Here is a 23,858-nt window from a genome sequence, read left to right as displayed (position 1 = left end):
GTAACGATCCTTCAGAAACAGTAGAGATGGGGCTCAAAAATAAATGAAGCAGGGGTGCCTGGTCGGTTCATTTGGTTGAGCGTCTGCTTTTGGCTCAGGTCATGATCCTCAGGGTTCTGGGATCGAGGCCCATGTTGGTCTCCCTGCTCAGCGGGGAGTATGCTTCTCTCTCCCTCTGCTCTTCCCCTCCTCACCTGTGTGAGGTTCACTATACCTTCTTGTCTTCCCCCCTCCTTGTGCTCCCATTCTTTCTCTCTCTCTCTCTAAAATAAAATAAGATAAAATAAAATAAAATAAAATAAATAAGCAGATTTTTGCCAAGCTGCTGCTGTGGCCAGCCATTGTGTTTTCTAAAATGATGACTGTTCCTTAGTAAACATTTGATTCAGTGGCATGGTCACTGCAGTTACTTGGAAAATTCATTTATTTGTAGCACCTCATTCATGAACAGTGCAGAATAAAATGAGATGATCATGCTAATGATCCAGCTAAGAGAAGTCCTTTTCATTTCCATGAAACTGGTAAGTGGTCCTGTCCTGTCTTTCCTCACTGGCAGCTGTTGATTGCAGGCTCCACTGTGTATCTGCATCAGAACTAAGGCACCCATAGGTTCATCTGAAGGAGTGGGTGTTTAGTCATGAGTGGCCATTGTTGCAGATTTCTGATCTTTTTAATGTTTGGTTTTCAGGCAGCTGCAAGAGCAACAACGACAAAAGGAGCTGGAGCGCGAGCGTGTGGAGCGCGAGCGGGTGGAGCGGGTGGAGCGTGAGCGCCTGGAGCAGGAGCAGCTGGAGCGTGAGCGCGAGCGGGAGCAGCGTGAGCGTGAGCGGCAGGACCGGCTGGAGCGAGAGCGCCTGGAGCGGCTGGACCGAGAGCGGGAGCAGCGTGAGAGGCAGGAGCAACGGGAGCGAGAGCAGCGCGAGAGGCAGGAGCAGCTTGAGCGCGAGCAGCTGGAATGGGAGCGGGAGCGTGAGCGCAGGCTGTCAGCCGCTGGTAAGGAGTGCGTGCCTTGCTCTCCTGCCCCGTGCCTGGGTGGGTGCCTGGGTGTCGGGTGCAGGGCCTGGGTTGTCGGAGCTCGCACAGGAGGGGCTCGGGGGCAGGCAGAACAGTCGGACAGGGCAAAACGTGCAGCACTTGCTGCTTTACCACTTTCTTAGTCCTCTCTCTATTGCATTTATTGCTTGGAGATTTGGGAAAGCTTTTGAAAAATGTGTAGTCTGGCTTTCAAACTCTTCTGAGGCCCTGTAAATTGGCTATAAAGTACAAGTGTTTCTTTATGAGAAATTTTTATATTGGGTGAATGTATTTCCCTTTGGGGTTTCTTAAACTGTCCTGAAGCCTATAGGATTCAAGAAATTTGCTTGAGCGTACTCTAGAGTTGTCAAAGGAGGAAAATACCCTCTCTAAAACTGACTAGTAGTTTATGTATGTTCTAGTATTGCAAAAAATTGGTGAAAATTTCTAAGTTGGATGGAATTTATCGAAAGACATAAGGGTTAAGAAAAAACTGAAAGTTTGAAACATTCATTAAAATGGACATTTATTGTAATAGGATTTAAGAATGATTTTTCTATTCCATAAGGCCTATGTCAAAGGTCTCAACGTGGGTCTCAGTGTGGTTGATTGGTTTGTTTGTGATAATTTGTTCTTAACTGCCTAATTATTTTCTGGGGGTATAGCCAATAGGACAACACTTATCCACAAATAAGCATTGAATAGGGGGCTCCTAGCCCTTTATAAAACTTTTTGCCAGTTTCACCGTTTGTTGTTTCTAAAAGACAAGCAGACGGATTCTTCTGTTTGTGGTCGTAGTCCTATAATTTTAATGTCCTTCTAGTGGGCTAGATAATGAGAAGTAAGATATGGTCTTTTTCTTACAAAGGAGAAGTTCAGCAATTTAACTTATCAGTATACTTATCTGATAAAAAGAAAATTGATCTCTTCCTCCTCTGGGTCTCAGAATGCACGTATAGGGTAATGCGGTGCTTGGGTGAGGTCCGTTTCTGCACACGTGCTTAGTTGTTGGGTACTAACTGTGGTCTACATTTGTACATTTTGTCTGAATGCTGGTTTTGTGGCTTTACTAGCTCCCTTTTTCTCTCTCCTTTTTTATCCTGTCCTTGCTGCCGCTTCCCACCTTCTGTGCAGCACCGTCCGACAGCTCCCCGTATAGCGCGCCACTTCCTGAGTATGCCAGTTGCCAGCCTCCTTCGGCACCTCCTCCATCCTATGCTAAAGTCATCTCAGCTCCAGTGTCAGAGGCCACTCCTGACTATGCTGTAGTGACCGCTTTGCCACCTACTTCCACACCCCCTACACCACCACTGCGACACTCAGCGACACGTTTTGCAGCATCTGTAGGTTCAGCCTTCCACTCTGTTCTTCCCCATTATGCTACAGTTCCTCGTCCTCTGAACAAAAACTCTCGGCCTTCTTCTCCTGTGAACACACCCTCTTCTCAGCCTCCAGCTACGAAGCCCTGTGCCTGGTCTACTTCCACTGTTTCGCCCCTCCCTCCATCTCCTCCAGTAATGATTAGCAGCCCCCCAGGCAAAGCGACTGGTCCGAGGCCTGTCCTCCCTGTTTGTGTTTCTTCTCCTGTGCCCCCAATGCCTCCATCACCAACAGCACCCAATGGGCCGCTTGACTCTGTCACATGTCCAGTGTCTCCACCGCCTACCTCAGGGCCAGCAGTGCCGCCACCGCCGCCTCCACTGCCTTCCCTCGCACCGCGCTCACACTGTGGATCTCAAGCCTCTCCTCCTCCAAGCACCCCTATTGCCTCAACTCCCTCATCCAAGCCTAGTGTTCTCCCTTCTCCCTCTGCAGCTGCCCCTGCCTCTGCGGAGACTCCTCTAAACTCTGTGCTGGGGGACTCCTCTGCTTCTGAGCCAGGCTTGCAGGCAGCCTCTCAGCCGGCCGAGACTCCAGCCCAACAGGGTAAGGCTTCCGTTGTTGCTGCTAACAACGCATCCTGGAAACATGGTGTATCAGCAGCTGTTACTGCCTAGAAACATGGGGAGGGTGGTTTTGATAGGTGAACAGCCCTATGTCACTGTGCCCCAACTTACTGTAATTTAAACAAGTAGAAGGCTCTTTCTGCTGGATTAATTGCAGTTGGAAGATCAAGATGAGGAGTTTCCACATTAATTTGGATTTTGGTGTCTTTCACAGTATTGTAGCTGGAGGGGTGTTCCAGTATTTGAGGGCCTCCACAACACATTCCTTTTTAGTCCCACTAGGAAAACATTACTTGACACATTTTATCAACACAATAAATATATGACCTAACTTGTCTTCCTTTAATTGGTGGGAAATTTAGAGATGATACTTGGTGCCCAACTGAAGTCATTAGATGTGTCATCCTAGAGTCTCCTGGAACAGTTCTGATCTTGGGCCCTATTTCATTTTGGCCTCTCCTGTATTGGGCTTCTTACATTAGGCTAGATGTACCCCAAATCGTCAGGAGCAGCCTGACTTTGCCTCAGGAGTTGGGAGTATGGCAGGCTTGACGTATGCCCCAGTGGATTCCATGCTCCAGAATTACAAGAATTAGTGGTCTGAAGGGATAGTTGAAAGAAAATAAGCATCTTCTACAGTTATCCCTCCCACCCCCTCCTCTTGTCCAGACCTTGCCGTCATGGTAATAGAGAAAGAGAGAATGTAATCTTCTAAGTATGGATTATTTGTAAGTAGAGAAGGACCTGGTTGCATCAGTAAGTAAGATGATGCTTGGCAATCCTTTTTTTCAAAGATAGGGTTTAGCAAGTATTACAGGAAGGAATATGACAACAAATATGTATGTAGAAAGAAACAGTGTTGTAGCCTAGATTTTAAATTACCCCATTTAAAAAAATCTTTGTTCTTAAGTAATAAGACTCATTGTTGCGTATATATTTTTCTTGTTGACTCATCGAATTTGCTTAAAAACTCAGAATTCTAGTACATGCAGACTCATATCACGTGACAGTAATGCCAGACAAGAAGGTATAGTGAACCTGACACAGGTGACTCATCTGCTGTACCCTTACAGCCAACAGCCCGAGGAGGAGAGGCAGTCCATTGCTCTGTGTTCTCCCGAGAGCTGTTGGTATTTTCAGTTACAAAAAATAACCACCCAGTGTGCAAGTAGCATTTTATTTGTCCTAAAATCAACCTTTAAGTCTTCAAGAAGGGAGAGTGCCTCCTAGTTCAGTCTTCTGATGTTGAATAAGTTCTTGTTTACTCTCCTTTGTGATTTTACAAGATTGGAGGCATTTCTCTCTTACCCCTGTTATCTAGACTAAAAGATATACTTCAGAGTCTGTATCACTTAATAGTTTCTAGTAGTTACTTGGAAGTTATAGTTTGTTCTAATAAATTCCTTCACTTTAGTGATTCTGTACACATTGGATTTAAGGGGGGAACACTTTTAAGACCCTGAACTGGGAACCTGCCCCTCCCTCATGTCCTCAGTCCAGCTACTTTGGCCACCTGTCACCACGTAAATATGGGTCTTCACTATTGTAGACTTGTCTGTCTCAACCTTTATGGGTTCACACAGACTCTTTGGGGCCTGGTACTTCCACCGGTACTAACTGCAGTCATACACATGGCTCCTTCCTTCAGGGATGGTGCCTCTGTCACAGATTTCATAAGCACTTACTTTGTGTGTTTCCCACATCCCCATGGTCCCAAGAGAAGTAGTTAGATGACTGTCACAGAGTTCTGTTAATAAAGCTCTGGCATTAAAGTAGAACATTATATACTTTGGCATTGATTTTAGCATCTTTTTTAACCCTGATCTAGATTTAAACATTATGCTAGATGGAACTCACTTATAGGTAGTAGATGTTAGAAGCAGTTAGTTTTAGCATGGCATCCTGCAGCCCTTTCCACAGGATCGTATCCTGAGGCTCTGTTGTTGACCATCTTATTTAACATCTCTCTCTCTCAGGCATTGTCTTGGGACCACCTGCACCTCCACCTCCCCCTCCGCTCCCCCCAGGTCCTGCTCTGGCTCCAGCAGCGCTGCCCCCCCACCCAGGGCCTCCACCCCCCCCTCCGCTCCCTGCTTCAGGACCTCCACCACCACCCCCTCCACCCCCTCTTCCTAATCAAGCCCCCCCACCTCCCCCTCCGCCTCCCGCTCCCCCCCTCCCTGCATCTGGATTTTTTGCGGCATCCGCGTCCGAAGACAATCGCCCTTTGACTGGACTTGCGGCTGCCATCGCCGGAGCGAAACTGAGGAAAGTGTCCCGGGTAAATGCGCCTCCATGTCTCTGTGCTTTCTGCTTGTGCCAATTCTCAGGAACTGGGGCAGCAGATTTACTGTCTTCTCATTTCATGAACCCTTGTTATTCACTTCATTGATTAAAAAAATTGAGATAATTTATACATACAGGAAAGTTATGAGAATACAGTTTCTGTAAACCCCACCACCCAGACTCACCACTTAACATTTTACTGCTTGCTTATTATTCTCTGTGTGGGTGTGTTTCCTTCTGCGGGACACATACTCACCCTTTCTGTCTGAATTGAGAGTTAAGTCAGACACACCAGGCCCCTGTTTCCGTAAACACTGGAGCATGTGGTTCATAGGAACAGGGACAGTCACCTGTGTGCCCACTGTAGAATAATAAAGATCAGGAAGTTTAAATGACAGACTGTTCTAATCTACAAATCTATTCAAATTTCATCTATTGTCCAATAATGTCCTTTATGACACATTGCTCAGCACATTTATCTGTGATGGCCTAAATTTGCTGCAATCTGGTTGACTTTGGTGAAACCTGCAAAACTGACTTTGTAGCTCATCTTTCAGTTTGGTTTCCCTGATAGTTTCCTCAAGATTAGATTTGGATTATGCATTTTGGAGCAGGATACACATTTTTTTTGACACCAGATCTGTCCTTCTCCATGTATCAAAAAGGGAGACATGTGATGATGTTTTATCCCATTGTTGTTGATGATAACTTGGATGTAACTTCCACTGATGAATGTAGAATTCGTGCCATTCATTCCATTGGTTCTTTAAAAAGATTTAAAAAATAATATTTAGATATTTGTATTGAAATTAATGTAATAAACACAGGAGTTTATTATCTGTCTTTTCTCATTAAGATGGAGGATGCCTCTTTCCCAGGCGGAGGTGTGAACCCAGCCTCATCTAAGTCAGACACAGGTCGTGGGAATGGACCCCTTCCTTTAGGAGGCAGTGGATTAATGGAAGAAATGAGTGCCCTGCTGGCCAGGAGGTGAGTGAGAAACTGTATGAAATGTTCGGAATTGTTGAAGAGGAAATGTTTCATTTCATTTCAAATGAAATGTTGAAGAGGATTGGGTTCATTTTATTCAGATACTATTTAACTAGATGCAGTTCTTCCCTTATCAGAGTAGTTTTTATACTAAGAGAGTTAGATGAATTTTTTAAAAATCTGGTTTAACTTCTTTCTAGGAGAAGAATTGCTGAAAAGGGATCAACAATAGAAACAGAACAAAAAGAGGACAAAAACGTAAGTTCATAAAGAGAATCTACCACATCTGAAAATGGGAAAGCCAGGCGTAGCTCATTCAGGACATGATGTCAAAGATTAGCTGGAACTTATAAATTACTTATTTCAGCTCTTCACATATTAAAAATGGCTTATTTGAGCGTGATGGATCAATTTTTAATAGCATTCTTGCGTGGCGGGTTGGGCATATGGATTTGTTGGGGAAATGCTCAGTCAGACCTGTTGAGTGAATGCTGTACCTTCACTAGATTTTCTGAATCTCTTAGGGGGTCAGTTGCCTTGCATTGAAAATGAAGGAATTAGAGACTAAACCAGGGGTTTTAAAATGTTTCCCAAGGAGCCCCAGGTCAGCTGCGCTTTATCTGCTCCACATGCTAGTGCTTGACAAGCAGTCTCCTTGCTCCCTGCTGCATTTGGGCTTCAGTGCCCGTCCTCCCACCTGCCTCTGACATCTGGCTCAGTAGCAGTGGCCAGTGCCACTCAGGGAGGTTGCACAAGGATAGGGACTGTGGGGGATAGGAGGAAAGTCTAGGGAAAGGCTGATGAAGGACACAGTAGGAAATGGAGCAGGAGTATTGGAAATGAAGAGTGTAAGCCGTTGAGTCTGTGTGATTAATGAGTGTTTCTATATATTTAGGAAGATTCAGAGCCCGTAATTTCTAAGGCCTCATCGACAAGTACACCCGGTAAGTTAAGGAGGAGATCTATTTTAACCTTTATGAACCGTCTTGAAATACTAATACTTCTCAACTAAAACTGCCCCATTTACCCATGTTGGGACCAAGTGCCTGCCTGGTGATGAAAATGTTGAAGTTTTTTGTTTACGCTTGAAAGCAGTGACTTGCTTTTCTTCTGCCCTTATGATACTAGGAGATCCATTAAAACCCAAAGTTTTTTTCCGACGATTTCCATGTGTACTGTTGTTGATAATTTGAGGTTATTCACTAGAGCACAGAGACATACATTATCAAATGAAAGGAAAGTACTTTTAATCATGGATTTTTAAAGGTGATGATTAGGTGAGCGTGTAGTTAGCACCGATGTCCACTTCAAAACATTTTCTCACATGGAGAGCATTTTAACCATGCATTTGGGTAATACTGATAATCAGGAAAATAAAGCTTCTAATTTGTAAGGAAAAAAGTCTCATAATAGCTTTGGGGAAGGTTGTTGAATTCAGCGCAGTTTCTGATGTTGACTCTATGTTGCAAGTATATTCCATAGAATATGAGCAACTACCTCTTACTGGAGGCACCTGATAAGCGCTGTGTCCATGACAAGGATTTGAGGTGCTTATGTTTTACACGCCATTTCCTTGTATTTGACTGAAGAGAAGAGCTAGACTACTTATCTCTTCAGCTTTTTATCTCATTTGGAATAAAGTGATATGAGTAAATTTGGTCATTTCGATGGATTAATATCTAGAATGGCCCATGAGAAGTATTTATAGAGAAATGTCCACATTAATACCTACACATGTTGATTAGCAGCGACCTCTAGAATTCCACTATTTAGAAATTCTAAAAAATTTGTTTTTGTGATTGTAATCCATTTGCCAAGAAAAACTCACATTCTCATTATTGAATGGTGACTATTCAATATTTTGATTATTGTGGTTAAAATTATTGTGACTTTGTGAATTGTTTTTCCTCTAAATAGACCTTAGACCGGATTGTTGATTTACTCTGATGAAAAATTCTCTGATTCATGAACTGCTTACTATAATAGTTTTGTCTTTCTTCCAGAAGCCAAAATTAATATATATGCTGTTACTAAGAACACAGGTAGTGTAGAACTCCATTGTAAATTAAGGTCACCATTCAGAAGTTAAAGAGCTGATTCCTCCCTCTCTCCCAAGAGGGGTTAGCCATATTTTTATACAGATTTGCTCATAATTTCACTCGTGTACTCCCTGAAGCTAATCTGGACCCCAAGCTGAGAACTTATCTAATACGGAGCCCTGCTTCTTTAGAGAGACCATGTACCTCCTGGTTTGTGGGCTTCCAGTGTCTTAGGCTTCGCCATCTGTGACTTTCCCAGGGTGGCTTGTCACATTCGCTTATTAATTTCTTTTCACTTTAAGGTCTGAGAGTTGTACAAATTAGAATCCTTATAGATTTTAATTAAAGTTCAGAATTGAAATAAATTTTTCATCTGTATTACTACATAAACGTGTATAATGTTACTTAGTATTTTGTCATTTGTTTTATAATAAATAAGTCTGGGAGTACATAGAATATTTCATAACTTATGTTCCCTATTTTTAAAGAACCAACAAGAAAACCTTGGGAAAGAACAAATACAATGAATGGCAGCAAGTCACCTGTTATCTCCAGGTATGTGTGTCTAAATCTTACTACACGTGTATCTAAAAAGAAATGAACAACTACATTTTCATCATAGAAAAACTTAAATGGTAAACTTGAAATTGTACAAAGGAGCAGATAAAACCTGTAATCCTACTATTCAGTGACTGGAAACCACTGAGCACCATTGTATTTTCCCTAGTGATTGTCTGAATTCCAACAGATGCTGTTTACCAGGTTGTCTAAAGTTTTAAGATAGCTTTCATTCCTCCCAATTTTTTTTATTTTGAAAAACTCAAAACTGTAGAAAAGTTGAGAGAATAGTAGGCAAATACCCCTATATGCTTATCACCCAGATTCTCCAGTTACGAGTTTTGCCACACTGGCTTGAGCTCTTCTTACCTGTACTTCTATACATGTTCCTCTGGAGAGTTGGAAAGAACAAATATGTGCTCCTTTATCCTGAATCCTTCAGCATTTTCTCTAAGACCTGAGATGTCTTCTTGTGTAACCCCAGTACCATTATCACTCAAAAAATTTAAGGTTGAACAATAATATTTTATAATATATTCACATTTCTCTCATCTCAGTGACATCCTTCATTTTGTAAATGTAATTTTTAAAAGAAATTTATAAAAGCAGCTGGAGAAAAATTCCTGCACTGTTTAAGAGAGAGCAAAATAAAGCCTGAAGTTTGGAATTGGTGAAGTAGGAAGATTGATTTCTCTCTCAGTTGACACTTCTAGTTTTAATAAACTTAGAAAAGATAGTGTCCAGAAACAAGATTAGTTAATTTCTATTTCTACCAGTGGCCATGAGGGCATGGTCTTAGCAAATTTAGCATTTCTTACCTAGGCATATTTTATTGCCATAACTAAATTTGTATCTCAGGTCTTGAATATAGATGAAACTTTTTCCTGATTTATGAGGCAGCTTAGAGGGCTTACATTTTTTTCAGAAAAAAAGTACTGTGTCTAGAGACTAAAAAGGTTTTGGCCTTTTATTTCTGAGCTGTTTGCCTTATTTTTGCCTACCTTAAAAGCAAATTTGACTCTGATAATAGAAAACTAATAAAGAAAAATACAAGGACAGACCTCACATTGTCACAGGTCTGTTCCTGTTAGCCTAAATCTAAATTTGGATTTGTTTTTATGTGGTTCTGTGTGCTTGACAGGAAAGATTTGGTGATGACAATTAAAGGTCCTCAAAGAAACAGCCTTTTCGACTATATGGAAGCTTTTAGTTTCTCAGTGGCTAAAAGATGAATGTATTTGATTTTGGAAGAAAATGCAGGAATTGCTTTTGGTGGACATGTTTTCGATAGAGTAGAAAAATTACACATTAATGTTTATCAGATACCTGATTGATGTGGCCTTCCAGTGCATCTCAAGTAGTTTTTACAGAATTTCTCCACTCGCACATTTTGAAGCCTGATTTATCAAGTGCATATCAGAGCACAGAAGTGTGATGCTCCATGTGTCTTTTGAAGCCATAAAGTGACAGGGAAGAATCTTTCTCTTGTGTCTACTCTTCATTCCTACCTTCCTGATAATGGGTTCCCTGAAGCTAACCCTAAGTCCATGGAGGGATGTGAAGGAGCTTCTCCAAGTGGAGTAAGTTCCTTACTGTGTTTGGGTTCGTTTAAAAAATACTCTTTGAAAGATTTTTCAGACTTCTAAAGGAAGTTTAATAAGTGTTCTGAAAATCACCATTTAAAAGGACTTTTCTTTAGGTTGACTGAATATTGGTTCTTATTATCCAGTAGTGTATTGATAGTCGTATTCTGCTCTGGTAGGTGGTTTTTTTTCTCCGTTCCTGAAACGGAAATTTGGAAATGCCCAATCATTCCCCTAACCACTCACACACCTTTTGATAGATTTGATCCAGGGAACCCTGGGTGGCGCAGTGGTTTAGCGCCTGCCTTTGGCCCAGGGCGCGATCCTGGAGACCCGGGATCGAATCCCACGTCGGGCTCCTGGTGCATGGAGCCTGCTTCTCCCTCTGCCTATGTCTCTGCCTCTCTCTCTCTCTCTCTCTGTGTGATTATCATAAATAAAAAAAAAAAAAAAAGATTTGATCCAGCCAGCACTACATGTCTAAAAAGTTCACCCCAAGCAATTTTAAGCCATAAAAGATTTTAAAAGTATGTTTGAAGGACTAAACTGTATGGCTTTTCTTCTCAAGTTTTCTCCCCTATTCCTTCCCCTATTCCAGTGTACTGGCCACTTGATATTTTTATTTACGGGCACCTCATCCTTGCAGGGTGGTGAAAGTACTCCATTCTCTTACGAACATCCATGTTAAGATTATATTATTGGTAGGATGGATTAATACCCTGTAATACATAGGAGAATCTGCATGATGCTGTATTTATTAAGTGAAGATGTTGAATGGTAGGATAAAAGCAAGAATGTTGTAGTTAAAATTATTTTAAACTATGACTGGAATGTACCATTGGAAAATGTGTGAGTTCTCATATGGTTTTCAGTAAGAGCTCACAGATCTTATATTCAAAGTAGAAAAAAGTTTATATGCTTTCTTTCTGAGAGGGGTTAATTTTGCTTACTTCAAGCTACAGTCATTTTTTTTGTGTTTTGATACTTGTTGATACTTTGTAGGTAGCTTTTATTATGTCTACAGCCTATAAGAGTGGTCATTGCACTATGATTGCCTTTTTGTTCTCTGTAATTGTCAAAAGGGGTATCCTTACATAACTAGAACTAGTGTCCAAGTACATTCTTTTGTATTGGGAAAAAAACGATTGTTTTAAGGTTAATGGACTCCTTCCATTGTTTTGCTATGACTACAAACCTATATAAAACAGGAATATAGTGCGAATTATTTCTTTAAAGTTCTATTGTATTTCCCTTTAAATGGTTTTTCCCCTTCATAGACGGGATTCTCCAAGGAAAAATCAGATTGTTTTTGACAACAGGTCCTATGATTCATTACACAGGTATCATCCTGATGTGACTTTGTGATTTGAAACTGAAATAACATATTGAGGATAGGGCTGAGCTTTTTCTACCTGGATTGGTAATCACCACAAGGGAAGTACTTAGGAAGATTGAATCTTTCATATATAGGTTTATTTAGAAGTATTTTTTAAAAACACCAAGAAATTTTAATTAGAAAAGTTAGTAGTATTCATTTCCTTGCCCTCATTTTATAGTTGGATCAGCATGAATGGTGGACACATCAACAAGGCTAGAATGGAGTCAGAGGCCACCTGTGTCTTCTCCAGGCCCTTTGTAGCTTTTGTATTTTATTCTAAAGGCTTTTCTCCTTATAAGCCTGAGACAAAGCCTTTAAAAGGTAAAGTAGAAGATTTTCTGTTTATTAGGGGAACATGGGACTATGTTACAGGCACACTTGTGAAAAATGTATTCCTGGAGGAATGTCTGTGTCTCCTATATACTGTGCAGTAGATTGAGTGCCTTTACCAATCTGACATCTACCATCTTGAGCAGGTTGTTTTCTAAGATGAGTCCTGTTAATACTGTTTTTTTTAATTAAGAAAATTAAGAATCATGTATTTCTTTCTTAATTAAAGAAATTGACAATTAAAAATCAAGTGTAAGCTTATATTTAGAATTGACTTGGTGGAACAGGGGCTTTAAATGTTATGGTAACACAGAAACCTCTGGGAAGCCCTTGTACTTTATAATCAATTATGGTGAAAACCCATAGATTACAAATAACCAATATGTGCCCATGTTAAGTCATATGCACCTATTTTTAAAAATATGCATCAAGTCTACTGGGAGCTATGACTTAAATAGTATGTGGAGGGGTGTCTACGGCAGTGAGTCAGGAGTTCTGCAGGCTGCATTTGGCCAAAATATTTTCATGCCATTGATGATTAAAATATTTTACAAGTTTGTCAGCCAACTAAATCTGCATAAAATGTTTTATTACAAGTGTGAAATCATTTTTCCTGCTTTTTTCCAGAGTGGTTTAATTGTTGTGACCAAAAGACTTACATAGAAAATTTGCTAGTGCCAAGAAAAATAACATTCAGTGAGATATTCTGCTGTTAATCTTTTCAGTTCTCTTGCTGCTTTCCCATGGGGGGCCCCTTGAGAGAATAATGTTGATAAACCTTTTTTAAAACGTGGTGATTACTTCTTTCCTTCAGTATGAAAAGTTCCCCCCTTTAGTTAATTATCATGGTGGTGGTGGTGGTGGTGGAGGATTGCATGTTAGCATGAATTAAAGTTTCTTAATTGCATGTTTCCTCAGTCGTTTGTTATATAACAATAATGTGTTGTATCATTTAATAAATATGGATATATTCGTATAATATTGCCTGGTTGGTTAGTAGACCATAGTTACTCATGTGAAAGTCAGGGATATTTGTTACATAGCTTAGGAGAAAAGCATTCATTTGGTTATACCACTTCAATGTGAAAAGTAAGAGAAAAGCATAATAATTAAGAGTGTAGGTCTGGCGAGCAGGAACAGACAGCGTGGGTAAATGAAATACACAGTATGTGAACCATCAGGAGCAGTCCCTAGATCACATTGGGCCTGGAATGCCTGCTTTTCATGCACCATGGCTCTCTGTACATGCTCTGTGTCCAGGGGATGCAGTGGTCCTCTCTAGAGGAAAGGAAATATGTCCTAGAAATAAGTGTTCTTTTCCCCCCAGTGCCTAGCTCAGGACTCATTGAGTGAAGTTTCCTGGAAGTTGTATTTCCCTTGTTTATACAAGCAGAGCAGCAGAGGTCTCCTAAAAATAAAATTGGTCGACTTGCTTTGTATAACAACCTGTTAAGCAGTCATATTTTGATATTAAAGCAATTAATTGAATATTTCATCTTCACAAACAGTGCCTATGGGTTTGGAGTATAATCTGCATTGTAAGAGTTATGAAATAATAACTTTGAAAAGTTACTGAACCAAGTCTTGGTTCACATTTGTGATATTGGTCCTCTGCACACTTGAAGATACATGACTTAGCTCTTTTCATCTGCATTGAGTTGTGGCTTTCAATCCACGGCCACTTACCATACAAAACCACAACATAGAGGAGTGCCCAGTTAAGACTCTAGATTCTCCCTGCCTGCCGGAATTGGAGAGGAGCCATGATTGGTTTATTTGATATTGAAACTTTTGCTTAAAAATACCTAATTTCTAAGGCTTATTTCTTCATGTAGAAGTTTTAATAGAAGCTATACTTCTGAAAGTACAATAATCAGCAAACTGCTTCTATGTGGCATTTCCTTTTTTTTTTTTCTAAGATGTATGTATTAGAGAGTGTGCATGCGCATAGGGAAGGAGCACAGGGGGAGGGGAGGAAGACTCCTAAGCAGACTCCCCACTGAGCACGGAGCCCAACTTGGGGCTCAATCCCAGGACCCTGAGATCACAATCCCAGCTGAAACGAAGAGTCAGACACTTAACTGAGCCACCCAAGGCACCCACTTTTTTTTTTTTTTTAAACAAAATAAGTTTATGTAAGTAGTAGTTGGAAACACATCGTTTAGGTGGCATCTCCATAGTAACCTCATCTTAACTGCCAGTTGGATATGAATATACTTTTAGTTATCTCCCCCAACATTATTTGGATGCTTGAAATGGCATAAAATATAGAATGAATCATGCTTATTACTAAAATGGTTTTTTCCCATAAACCGAGGCATAGAATTTGTTAACTGATTCATCTTAGTGGTTGGTCTGACAGATGTTTAGTAGGCTCCACACAGTTTCAGGACATGATTGTCCTCCTTGGGCCTCGATGCTGCAGCTGGTCTGGGGGGTCCGTCCTGGTCAGTGTGCTGTGCGCAGCCTCGCCTCCCGCCTCCTGCACAGGCATCATGCTCTTCTGCCCTTCACTGAAGAAGCATCATCATCCCGTCACCATTGTCTGATTTCTGTACAAGTAACTGGAAGTACTGAGCAAAGTGAAAAATACTTTGTTTTATGTTCTCTATTCAGTTCTGCAACTTTGACAATTAACTTTTTAATGTAATGTGTTTTGAGGAAAGTACTGAACTCTGGTGTTGGTAAATTTGCAATTTTTTGTGAACTCCTTAAACATCCCAAGTGTTATTTACCTGTCCTGGTAATTCCATTTATACAGACCAAAATCTGCACCTTCATCACAACCCAGTGCCAATGGCGTCCAGACGGAGGGGCTGGACTATGAGCGCCTGAAGCAGGTAGGCACCAGACAGCCACTTCCCTATGTGCTTGTTTGTCTATAAAAGTGGCTTCTTTGCTGGTATCTGGTAGATTGAATGCTCTGGAAAGAGTATAGAGTGAAGATATTGTTATACAAATGAAACAGTGACATTAGTACTAGATTATTTTCTTTAACTCTTCATTTTTTGGTTCAGTACATTCATGTAAAGTTCCAGCAGTGGTGGGGCAAATAGTTCAATGGTAGAACATAAGCTTGACGTGTACATGCATCGTGTACTACTGTAAAGGAGAATGGGGCTGCACTTTTCACTTAACTTTGGCAAAAATGGACCCAATGTATCTGGTTTGGGCAAGAATATGAGGGAAATGGGCACTCTCATATGCTTTTATTTTCTAGAAAGCAGGTGGGAAAACAAATAACAAAGCCTTAAAAATAAATATCTTAGTTCTGAACCCAGCAATTTCACTTCCAAGAATTGATGCCAAGAAAATACTGCAAAAGTATATAAATCTACGGCGTTGGGGAGGGCACAGTGGCCATTAAGGAATCATAAATGAGAGTATTGAATATTGAAATGTGAGCACTTGCCCATGCTAGGTGAAACAAACAGGTAACCAAACAATATGAACAGTTATCTCAACTTTATGAAAAAGAATAGCATCTTGTCCTTTTTTGGATAACTTTGCATTATTCACGTGCATAATCAGAAACAAAGGGGAAGGAGTGTTGATAGGCGAGAAGATTGTGGGGCTTTAAAATATTTTATTCCCAGAAGAGGTAAAATAATTAAAAAAAAAATTGGTAGTGTCAAAAAGATTTGAAAGGTAGGGCCAGTGTACTTTAGTAAGACAGACGTCAGTTTCAAAGACCTGAGCCCAGAGGAGCTGCAGCGAGCAGGGTCATCCCCAGGAGGCCTCTGAGAGCAGTAACCACACCAGTCCCTGTTGTAACCTCATACTGATCCACTTGATGATGTGCCGGCCAGGCACTGGCTGGGATCTTAGCACAGTGCTGTCTTCTGGTCCTTGTGGGAATCCTGTCGGACAGTATTTATACTCAGATTTTGCATGACTGAGGTTCTGAGGAGTTACTTGGCTCAGAGCCCAGATCTTTCCTCAAAGCCTGTTGTCCCCATGGAGTCACTCATTTGTTTAAATGGTAACAAATGTTTGGGGTTCAAAAAAGGACCAAGAGTGTTGCAGTGATAGGAGTCAAAGATGAATTAGAGAAATACTAAGAATAATTTCAGATAAATCTAATTTTTATATGGAAAACTATTTGAAAATTTAAATTGAGTTTGAAAAGGAAGCTTGAGGTCACTGATGATCAAGCCCTTATTTTCCTGTATATTAAAACATGGTTTTCTGTTTTTGAAAAACACCTTAAAGTAGATGTTTGCACACACTTGAAAACCTGGTAAACTCTTTGCTATCTGAAGTAGTTGAGAAGAAAGGAAAACTTTCATGTTAGGGCTCATTTTAATATTAATTTGAATAAGGATATGTCATGGTCTGTATTAATAATTTCTGTGTTAGTATGCTTATTGGTAAAATGGAGGAATTAATATTAATTGGTAGTTTCAACCTTATTTTAAACATGAAAAGCTTTTTAAGGGGATGCCTGGGTGGCTCAGCAATTGAACATCTGCCTTTGGCTTAGACATGATCCTGGTCCCAGGGATCAAGTCCTATGTCGGGCTCCCTGTGAGGAGGCTGTTTCTCCCTCTGCCTATGTCTCTGCCTCTCTTTGTGTCTCATGAATGAATAACATCATTAAAAAAGAAAAAAGAAGTTTTTTTAAGAAAATGAACCTTAAATAGAGCGATTGAATTTTACTGGAGCTGTGCAGTGTTAAAGGAGGTCACATATTAGAAACTAATCCATCCAAAGGGTAGGTGTTATTCTTCCTTCAAATTTCATCACCTTGTCACAGCCCTTTTAGCTAGCTGGCATGTGACACTATTCTCAGTAATTTGGGGGATAGGGAAGGGGAGAAAATCTCCTGCAGGCTCCATGCCCAGCGTGGAGCCCTGAGACTGGAACCCAAGCTGAAATCAGGAGTCAGACGCTCAAATGACTTAGCCACCCAGGAGCCCCTGTCCTTAGTAATTTTTTTAAATTTGGGGAAGGGGTTGTCCTTTATTTCAGAGTGAACTTATAAATACAGATTTTGCAGAATATTTGAAAGAGTGGTTTTCATGGAGGAAGGAGCATCTAGAGCAATATTGTTAAAATACAAATAGGGGGGCACCTGGGTGGCTCAGTGGTTGAGGGTCTGCCTTTGGCTCAGGTCATAATCCCGGGGTCTTGGGATGGAGTCCCACATTGGGCTCCCCACAGGGAACCTGCTTCTGCCTGTGTGTCTGCCTCTCTGTCTCTCTCTCATAAATAAAATGTTTTAAAAAATACAAATAGGGATCACACAAGTACTTTAAAATTTCTAGTAGCCATATAAATAAGAGAAGTAGGTGAAATTCATTTTAATACATTTTATTTAACCTAATATAACTAAAACAATATTTCAGTATATAATCCCATTATATAATTATAATGTGTAATAATCTGTAATTATTACACATTATTTTCCTCACACTAAATCTTTGAAATCAGGTGTATGTTTTACACTGACAGTGCATCTCATTTTATACTGGCCACAGATGTGGCCAGTCACCCAGATGTGGCCAGTCACCAGGTGCTCAGGTGACTACGTGTGACTGGTGCTTGCCATATCATACCATGTAGGTCCAGCAGGCCCCAATCCACCCTTGCAGCTCCAGGGGAATCTTCGATTCCTTGAAGCATAGTTGGGCAGATGTGGAATTCCATACTTCCAGATCGCAGATTGACCAGGATCTGCTTATCTAGTTTACTTCTCTTGTTCCTTGGAAGTTTCATTTTGTACCACCTTTCAGACTCCTTCCAGAAAATGAGGTTAAAAGCAGAGCTATTTATTATCTTTTCTAGAAGTTATCTGAATCCTTTCACTGGATGGCAGAATTATTTTTAGTTTTATGTTTTACATTAGTTTTTCATATTTTATATTCTTAAAATTTTATATGAGCAATATTTGTAGCATTAATTTTTCCCCTATATTCCTGATGTTTTTCTCTCTAATACTTTAGGACATTTTAGATGAAATGAGAAAAGAATTAACAAAGCTAAAAGAAGAGCTCATTGATGGTGAGTATATAAGCAGATTTGCTGCCTTTGTAGTGTTTAAGAATATCCATTTTTAAGGAAATGCACATAAATAACCAGTTTCTTACTCAAGGCATAAAGCAGTTACTTTTGCATAGTATCCTGTCCTTCACTTGGCTTAGGATGTCAGGAAGGAGCCCTCTCCTGCCTACAATGGAAGTTATTTGTAAGAATAGTGATAAACAAGGTCCCTACGTACCAGGGTTTGAGTAGCTTCAGATGGAAATCCAGGCAAATAGACTTGTCTCTGGATTGCCTCTCCTCATGTCCCACCCTACTACTCTCTTGTCCTGAGGCCACAGAGTCTTTGTTCTCATTTTGTGCACAAAAGGAAGAACGCAAATGAGTTAAGTATATGTATTGTGTACATATATATATATATTAGTACTTCTTTGTGTTAAGAAAACAAAGTCCATGCAGCAGAAGATGCAGGGTCAGCTCATTTTTTTTATTACTGGGAGTTTGAAGACAATCACTAAGATTTCTTAGGAGTGAATCACTTGCTGATTTTACTTTATCATTGTATTTACTAGAACTATGTTTCCTTTTCCTACCCAGCGATCAGGCAAGAACTGAGCAAGTCCAATTCTGCGTAGAGAAACAAACCAAGGAGAAATAGGACTTTAGTCTGGAGAAAGAAGAAAGACCCCTGTGAACAACAGCCGTTAACAACAAACCCCTACATTTTGTGAGCTGTGAGAAGAAAGTGGAGACAAATAGTTGGAAGGAGGAAAACCAACATACTTGCAAGCCTTCAGACGCTATTACTCTGGCGATAAGCTATTTCCCTCCCAGTTTGCTGCTTTTTTCTGACCTTTTCAACAGGATGGAAGAGTTGGATGAGAGTTCCTATTTAACAATTAATGCAGAAAATACTAAACCCATCAGGCAAGATCGCCGTGCTTTGAAATATTTTCATGTCAAGACAAAACCGCACGTTTTTCACAATCCATTGCTAAAATAAAGAGGAGAAAGGCTTAAGAAGTTTGTTTTCAGAGAGTGCTGATGAAGAATTTAGCAAGTTACACTATTGTAAATGTTTCTCTCAGGTTTGTCTTCCTATCACATTTGATATTCCGTGAGTAATGGAGATCAGCCCTGTGTAGGTTAAGATCATAAAATGTGGAACAAATGGAATTGTATGTGCTTTCAAAGGGTGATATTTATAAGAAAGTGTCCTAAAAATGAGTTGTCTGGCTTGAGGAATTTTAGAATGATAGGAAGTCTCTCGAGTTAGCCTTCATGCAATTTTGTAGATTAAAACGTAAAATTCATCCAGAATTTAAAGATTTAGATGCCTTCCTAAATTGTTAAAATGCTTTACCAAATCTATGACTCCTACATAACACACACCAGTGGTCAAATGTAAAACAATATATTGTAGACTTATTGTAGGTTTTCAACCTTTTTTAGATTTATGCATGTGGACATTTTTATAATGTAATTACAACCACCACAAAATTAGCTTTTTTAATTGCAGACAGTAATGCATGTCACACTAATACGTAGTGGCCTTTTCAAGGCCTGGTCCCAGGGAAAACATTTTGTAGAGTATAGGGGGTGGGAGGAAGGGAAGGAATAATTTTTCTTTTAAAGTTAATTTCTGCACTGTCTTTTTTTCTCAATTACCTGCATGAATAATAATGAGGAATATTTTGTGACTTTAATTGGTAAATATGTTAGCAGAACCAAGTACTCAATCTTTTACATCATGTCTTCAGCTGTTCGTATTTTAACTTCAGTAATTTCAATGGTCTGAAACATGATTCTGAGCTTCACATGGATTACATTGTACTGTGGAACTCGAAAATTTGATCCCTGAATTTGGCAGTTATTACTACCTAGGTGCCCTGCAGTTGGACAGGTGTTCAGGTACGTGTTCCTGACCAGGAAGCTGCTTTTGAATTTTGTTACATGGAAACACATGAAGTAGTGATGTCAGCAGCAACTGAAGTCACAGACATCACGTGGCAGAGGGGACCAGCGAGGGGCTCTGCTTGGTTTTCTTGTCATGATGGAGCAAGACTCAGGTGGTGGGAAGAAGGAACTAGATCCTCCACTCACCCCCACATGGGTCTGGGTGTGTGTGCGTGTTGTGTACACACATGCAGTGTGTAATCCACGCCCCACCCCACCCCGGAAACTTGTGAAGATTAAAACAGGGAAGAAAATCTGTATGTTGCAAGGATAGTTTTTTTTTGTTTTTTTTTTTTAATTTAGGACATTAAAAATTCTCCAGGCTCTCCATCTTGATTTCTGCTTGGTATGTGCCATATTTACTTTGAAATCTTTGATTATCTGAAGTTTTACTAAAATTTTGAAGAAGTAATCCATTTTCATCTGCTTTCTAGATTTTGTAACCTCAGTTGGTCAGACAGCTTGTTGATTGCAGTTTATCATTCAAAAAGATTTGAGTGAGGGAATTGTTTTCCTTGTTAAAATAGTTCCTGTTTCTGTAGAGACTTCAGTTTTAGAATTAATCTGTGATGGATGAGCGATCATAATTCAAGTCTACAGTTCTGTTTTCTATCAACTGTTCATTGTTAGGAGTAGGAAAGGTATTCAAGCGGCAGCAAGCCTCTAAAGTAGCGTCTTCTAAAAGAAATAGGAGGCACTTTTGATCTTTATTATTGTACTTTTGGTTATGCAAACACTTTGATGGTATAAGTGTTTTAAGTCCCCTATAAATCTGGTGAGAAATCACTTGATTTTGTCGGTGAAGTTAGTCTCTAGTAGGATAGAATGCTGGGTACAAGTGGTCCAAAGTCAGATAAAAGACTACAGCAAAACACTAGATCTTCAAAAGGAACTGGTTTATGCACTAAATGTCTCGTGCCTTGGTCTGATCCTCACGGGATGTCTGTGTAACAGGACAGAACCAGTGCTGGGTCACATCGTGTTCCATCAGTTTGCGTTTTCCCAGATTGCTAACTGTTCTTCCAAGAAGTTTGATTCAGTCACTGTACACATTTACTGTCCTATGTGACAGTTTTGTCATTGTTAGAGATTTCAGTAATTAAAATGGGAAGCAGAAGCTTCAGTTACTCTCCTTTATGGAAGTGGTGTTCCTTGGAACCCATCATGACGATGGTGTTCCTGCTCTTGTATGCTGGGTGTCTGAAGCTGAGTGCAGTTCAGGGGGTCCTTTCTGGTTACAGGAAGGCACTTCTTTCCTCAACACTGTGATCTGACCCGTGACAAATCTGTCCTATACGCTATGTAAATGGCCAACAGTCCATTGCAAACCCACTGAATGTACAAATCTTAATGCCGGTGCTGAAATCTCTCCAGAATAGTCATCATGGTTTCACAGTTGGTTCAAAATTTGCAAGCATCACGTGTCAATCAGAACTGAAGATGAAACACTAATGAATGTTGGATTCCCATGCTTTAGGTGTGCTTCCTTTTTAGATTTTTCGGTTCTCTTGCTATTTTTACCATACTGTTTCATTTAAATTTCCTACACGCTAACTTCGTTTGTGTGATTGAAAATAAACTTGCAGTATATACATGTTGCTTGTTTGTGACACTTAGATGACACTATGAAATAATCTGTCGGTTCTAAAATAAGTTCTACTGAATGTGAAAAGCCCACACAAAAGCCCTTGACTTCACAATCTAAAGTTTACACAGCTCTTCACTGTTCCTTCAAGATTTCCTTAAAAATACTGAGTAATGCAGAGAAAGGGAAGAGGTGATTATGTGTCTACTGTTTGTTTGAAATGACTGTTTTGTGTCCCCTCGGCCAGCCTCAGTGCAGTGGGTTACTCTTCTCGTCAAGAGAGGGACAGAGGTTTAATTTTACACAGTTTTGTTCTATAACATAGGTACTAGCAAAACTCATGCAATTACTATTTCCCTTTATGTAGTCTACGAGGGAAAGAGCCTTAGCAAGCAGTGAATTTTAAGCATAGTAAAGTCTGATCTGTAGTGTTTAGTGTGCCGATTTCCCGAAGCCTTTGTGTGAGCAGGGACACTTTTTATCTGACTTCACCCAGTACTGATTTGGAGTCCATTGTGAAATTCTGATGTCTTCATTAGAGGTACATTAACACTTGTCTTTCCTCTTTCACCACACCCCAGTCACCCTGACCACGGTTCCTCCCATCCTCTCCACTTCTTTTGACAGTGTATCCCTGTCATTCACTGGTGCCTGCAGCCATGTCACTGGCCACAGTTCAAAAAATGCCAACCGTCTCAGGCTCTTCCCTTCATGTATAAATCACAATGCTCAACTACAAACTAGAAGTCACTTCCCATTCAGAAGTGAATTAAGCAACATTGGGCACCTGGGTGACTCAGTTAAGCATCCAACTCTTGACTTCAGCTCAGGTCATGATCTCCGGGTTGTGGCAGAGAGCCCCATGTCAGACTCTCGGCTCAGCATGGAGCTGCTTTCTTCCTCTGCTCCTGCCCCCATACTCTTAATAAGTAAATAAAACCTTTAAAAAAGAAAAAAGTGAATTAAGTAACCTTTTCAATTCGCCTAGCCACAACTTCTATGTCACCTAAGATGTGTATATACTTTCAATGCTATTGTGAAGAGTTGGGCTCGATTCTAAGCAATATCCTATGGAGCACAGTTTACAAAGGAATGTTGCATCATAACTTCATAACCCTGTCACCTTTGAATCTGTCCATTGGGGTCCTGGGTGCTCAGTTGGTTGGCTCGGTCATCTGCTTTCTACTCGAGTCATAATCCCGGGGTCCGGGCTCAGGCCCTGCTCCAAGAGGAACCTGCTTCTCCCTGTGCCCATGCTCACTCACTTTCATTCACTCTCACAAATAAAAAAAATCTAAAAAGTCTGTGAATTGGTAGCATGAAAATGGCATCACGTAAAGTGTACTGTGTGAAAGAACTCTCCAGGGGCCTTTTTGTCACTTTCCTATCATCCCGTTTCCTAAAGAAGTTTACTTCAAAACCCCAAACCTGTTGTATGCCATTTTTGTTATTACTAGAAAGATGAATGTGTGTCTGTACATCACCTCAGAACTCTGAGGGATGAGAAAGGAGTCCCCAGAGTGCATCAAAAGCATTGATGCTTAATATCTCTAACTTGTCACTGAAAAGCTGTTTAGTGTTTATACTTGGGTGCTTCTGAAGTTGTCAGAACTTGAAGCACGTGTAAGGACCTGTGAATCTGAATGAACAGAATTGCTTTAGGTGCCTGCAGCTACAAGAAGACATCGTGAAGAACGCTGACTTTGAAGAGTAGCTTTCTCTGGCGTCTCAGCACATTTGATGAAGATGCTCAAGCGGGCAGCCCTCCAGGGAAGGACGTTTACCTGATGGAGCACTGCCGGGGGGACCCATGCTGCAGCCTCTCAGGTCCCAACATCCAGGTGGGCCATGGGCTTCCCGTGTCCCCATTATGTTGTCTCTGTATAGTTTTTGAGAATCAAAGAGATTTTTATATCCTGGTGATATTAGAAAAGTGAAGCCTTCAACTTAAGTCTAAGGTTGCTAAGAAAAGGCTACCACAGTAAATGGAGGGTGGCGGGAGTGTTCAGCACCTCCTACCTGAGCAGCCACACTGTGTTCACCTGAGGGGCATCTGGGGTCTTCCTTGATGGACACCCATTTAAACACTGCTCAAGTACAAACTGAATGTACTTGCCTTCCTAAATAGTTCTTTATAAAGCAAGTTTTTACGAGAGGGCAAATCAGTGACTTGGTCATAGGGTATAAAGGAATGACTGCCACATTTATTCG

General features: G+C 40.5%; 1 protein-coding gene across 12 annotated transcripts in view; it reads left to right on the top strand.

The window, feature by feature from the left end:
- The window catches only part of ENAH (ENAH actin regulator), a 144,723-nt gene extending 123,067 nt beyond the window's left edge, over positions 1–21,656 (top strand). For 3 of the 12 annotated variants that reach the window (XM_077901287.1, XM_077901285.1, XM_077901289.1), the window contains exons 6-13: positions 689–993; positions 2,149–2,940; positions 4,937–5,241; positions 6,103–6,236; positions 6,437–6,494; positions 7,132–7,180; positions 8,764–8,830; positions 11,973–12,243. In XM_077901287.1, the coding sequence (XP_077757413.1) occupies positions 689–993; positions 2,149–2,940; positions 4,937–5,241; positions 6,103–6,236; positions 6,437–6,494; positions 7,132–7,180; positions 8,764–8,830; positions 11,973–12,228 (1,966 nt within the window). In that variant the 3' untranslated portion in view covers positions 12,229–12,243. Of the gene's footprint in view, positions 1–688; positions 994–2,148; positions 2,941–4,936; positions 5,242–6,102; positions 6,237–6,436; positions 6,495–7,131; positions 7,181–8,763; positions 8,831–11,693; positions 11,757–11,972; positions 12,244–14,885; positions 14,965–18,069; positions 18,128–18,703 lie in introns of those variants that run through there. The other 9 variants (XM_077901286.1, XM_077901288.1, XM_077901291.1 and 6 more) reach the window with 6 other exon arrangements.
- The last annotated feature ends 2,202 nt before the right edge of the window (positions 21,657–23,858 follow it).

Source organism: Canis aureus, chromosome 6 (genome assembly GCF_053574225.1).
Source record: "Canis aureus isolate CA01 chromosome 6, VMU_Caureus_v.1.0, whole genome shotgun sequence".
Lineage (NCBI taxonomy): Eukaryota > Metazoa > Chordata > Mammalia > Carnivora > Canidae > Canis > Canis aureus.
This window is presented reverse-complemented; position numbering and strand designations above follow the sequence as displayed.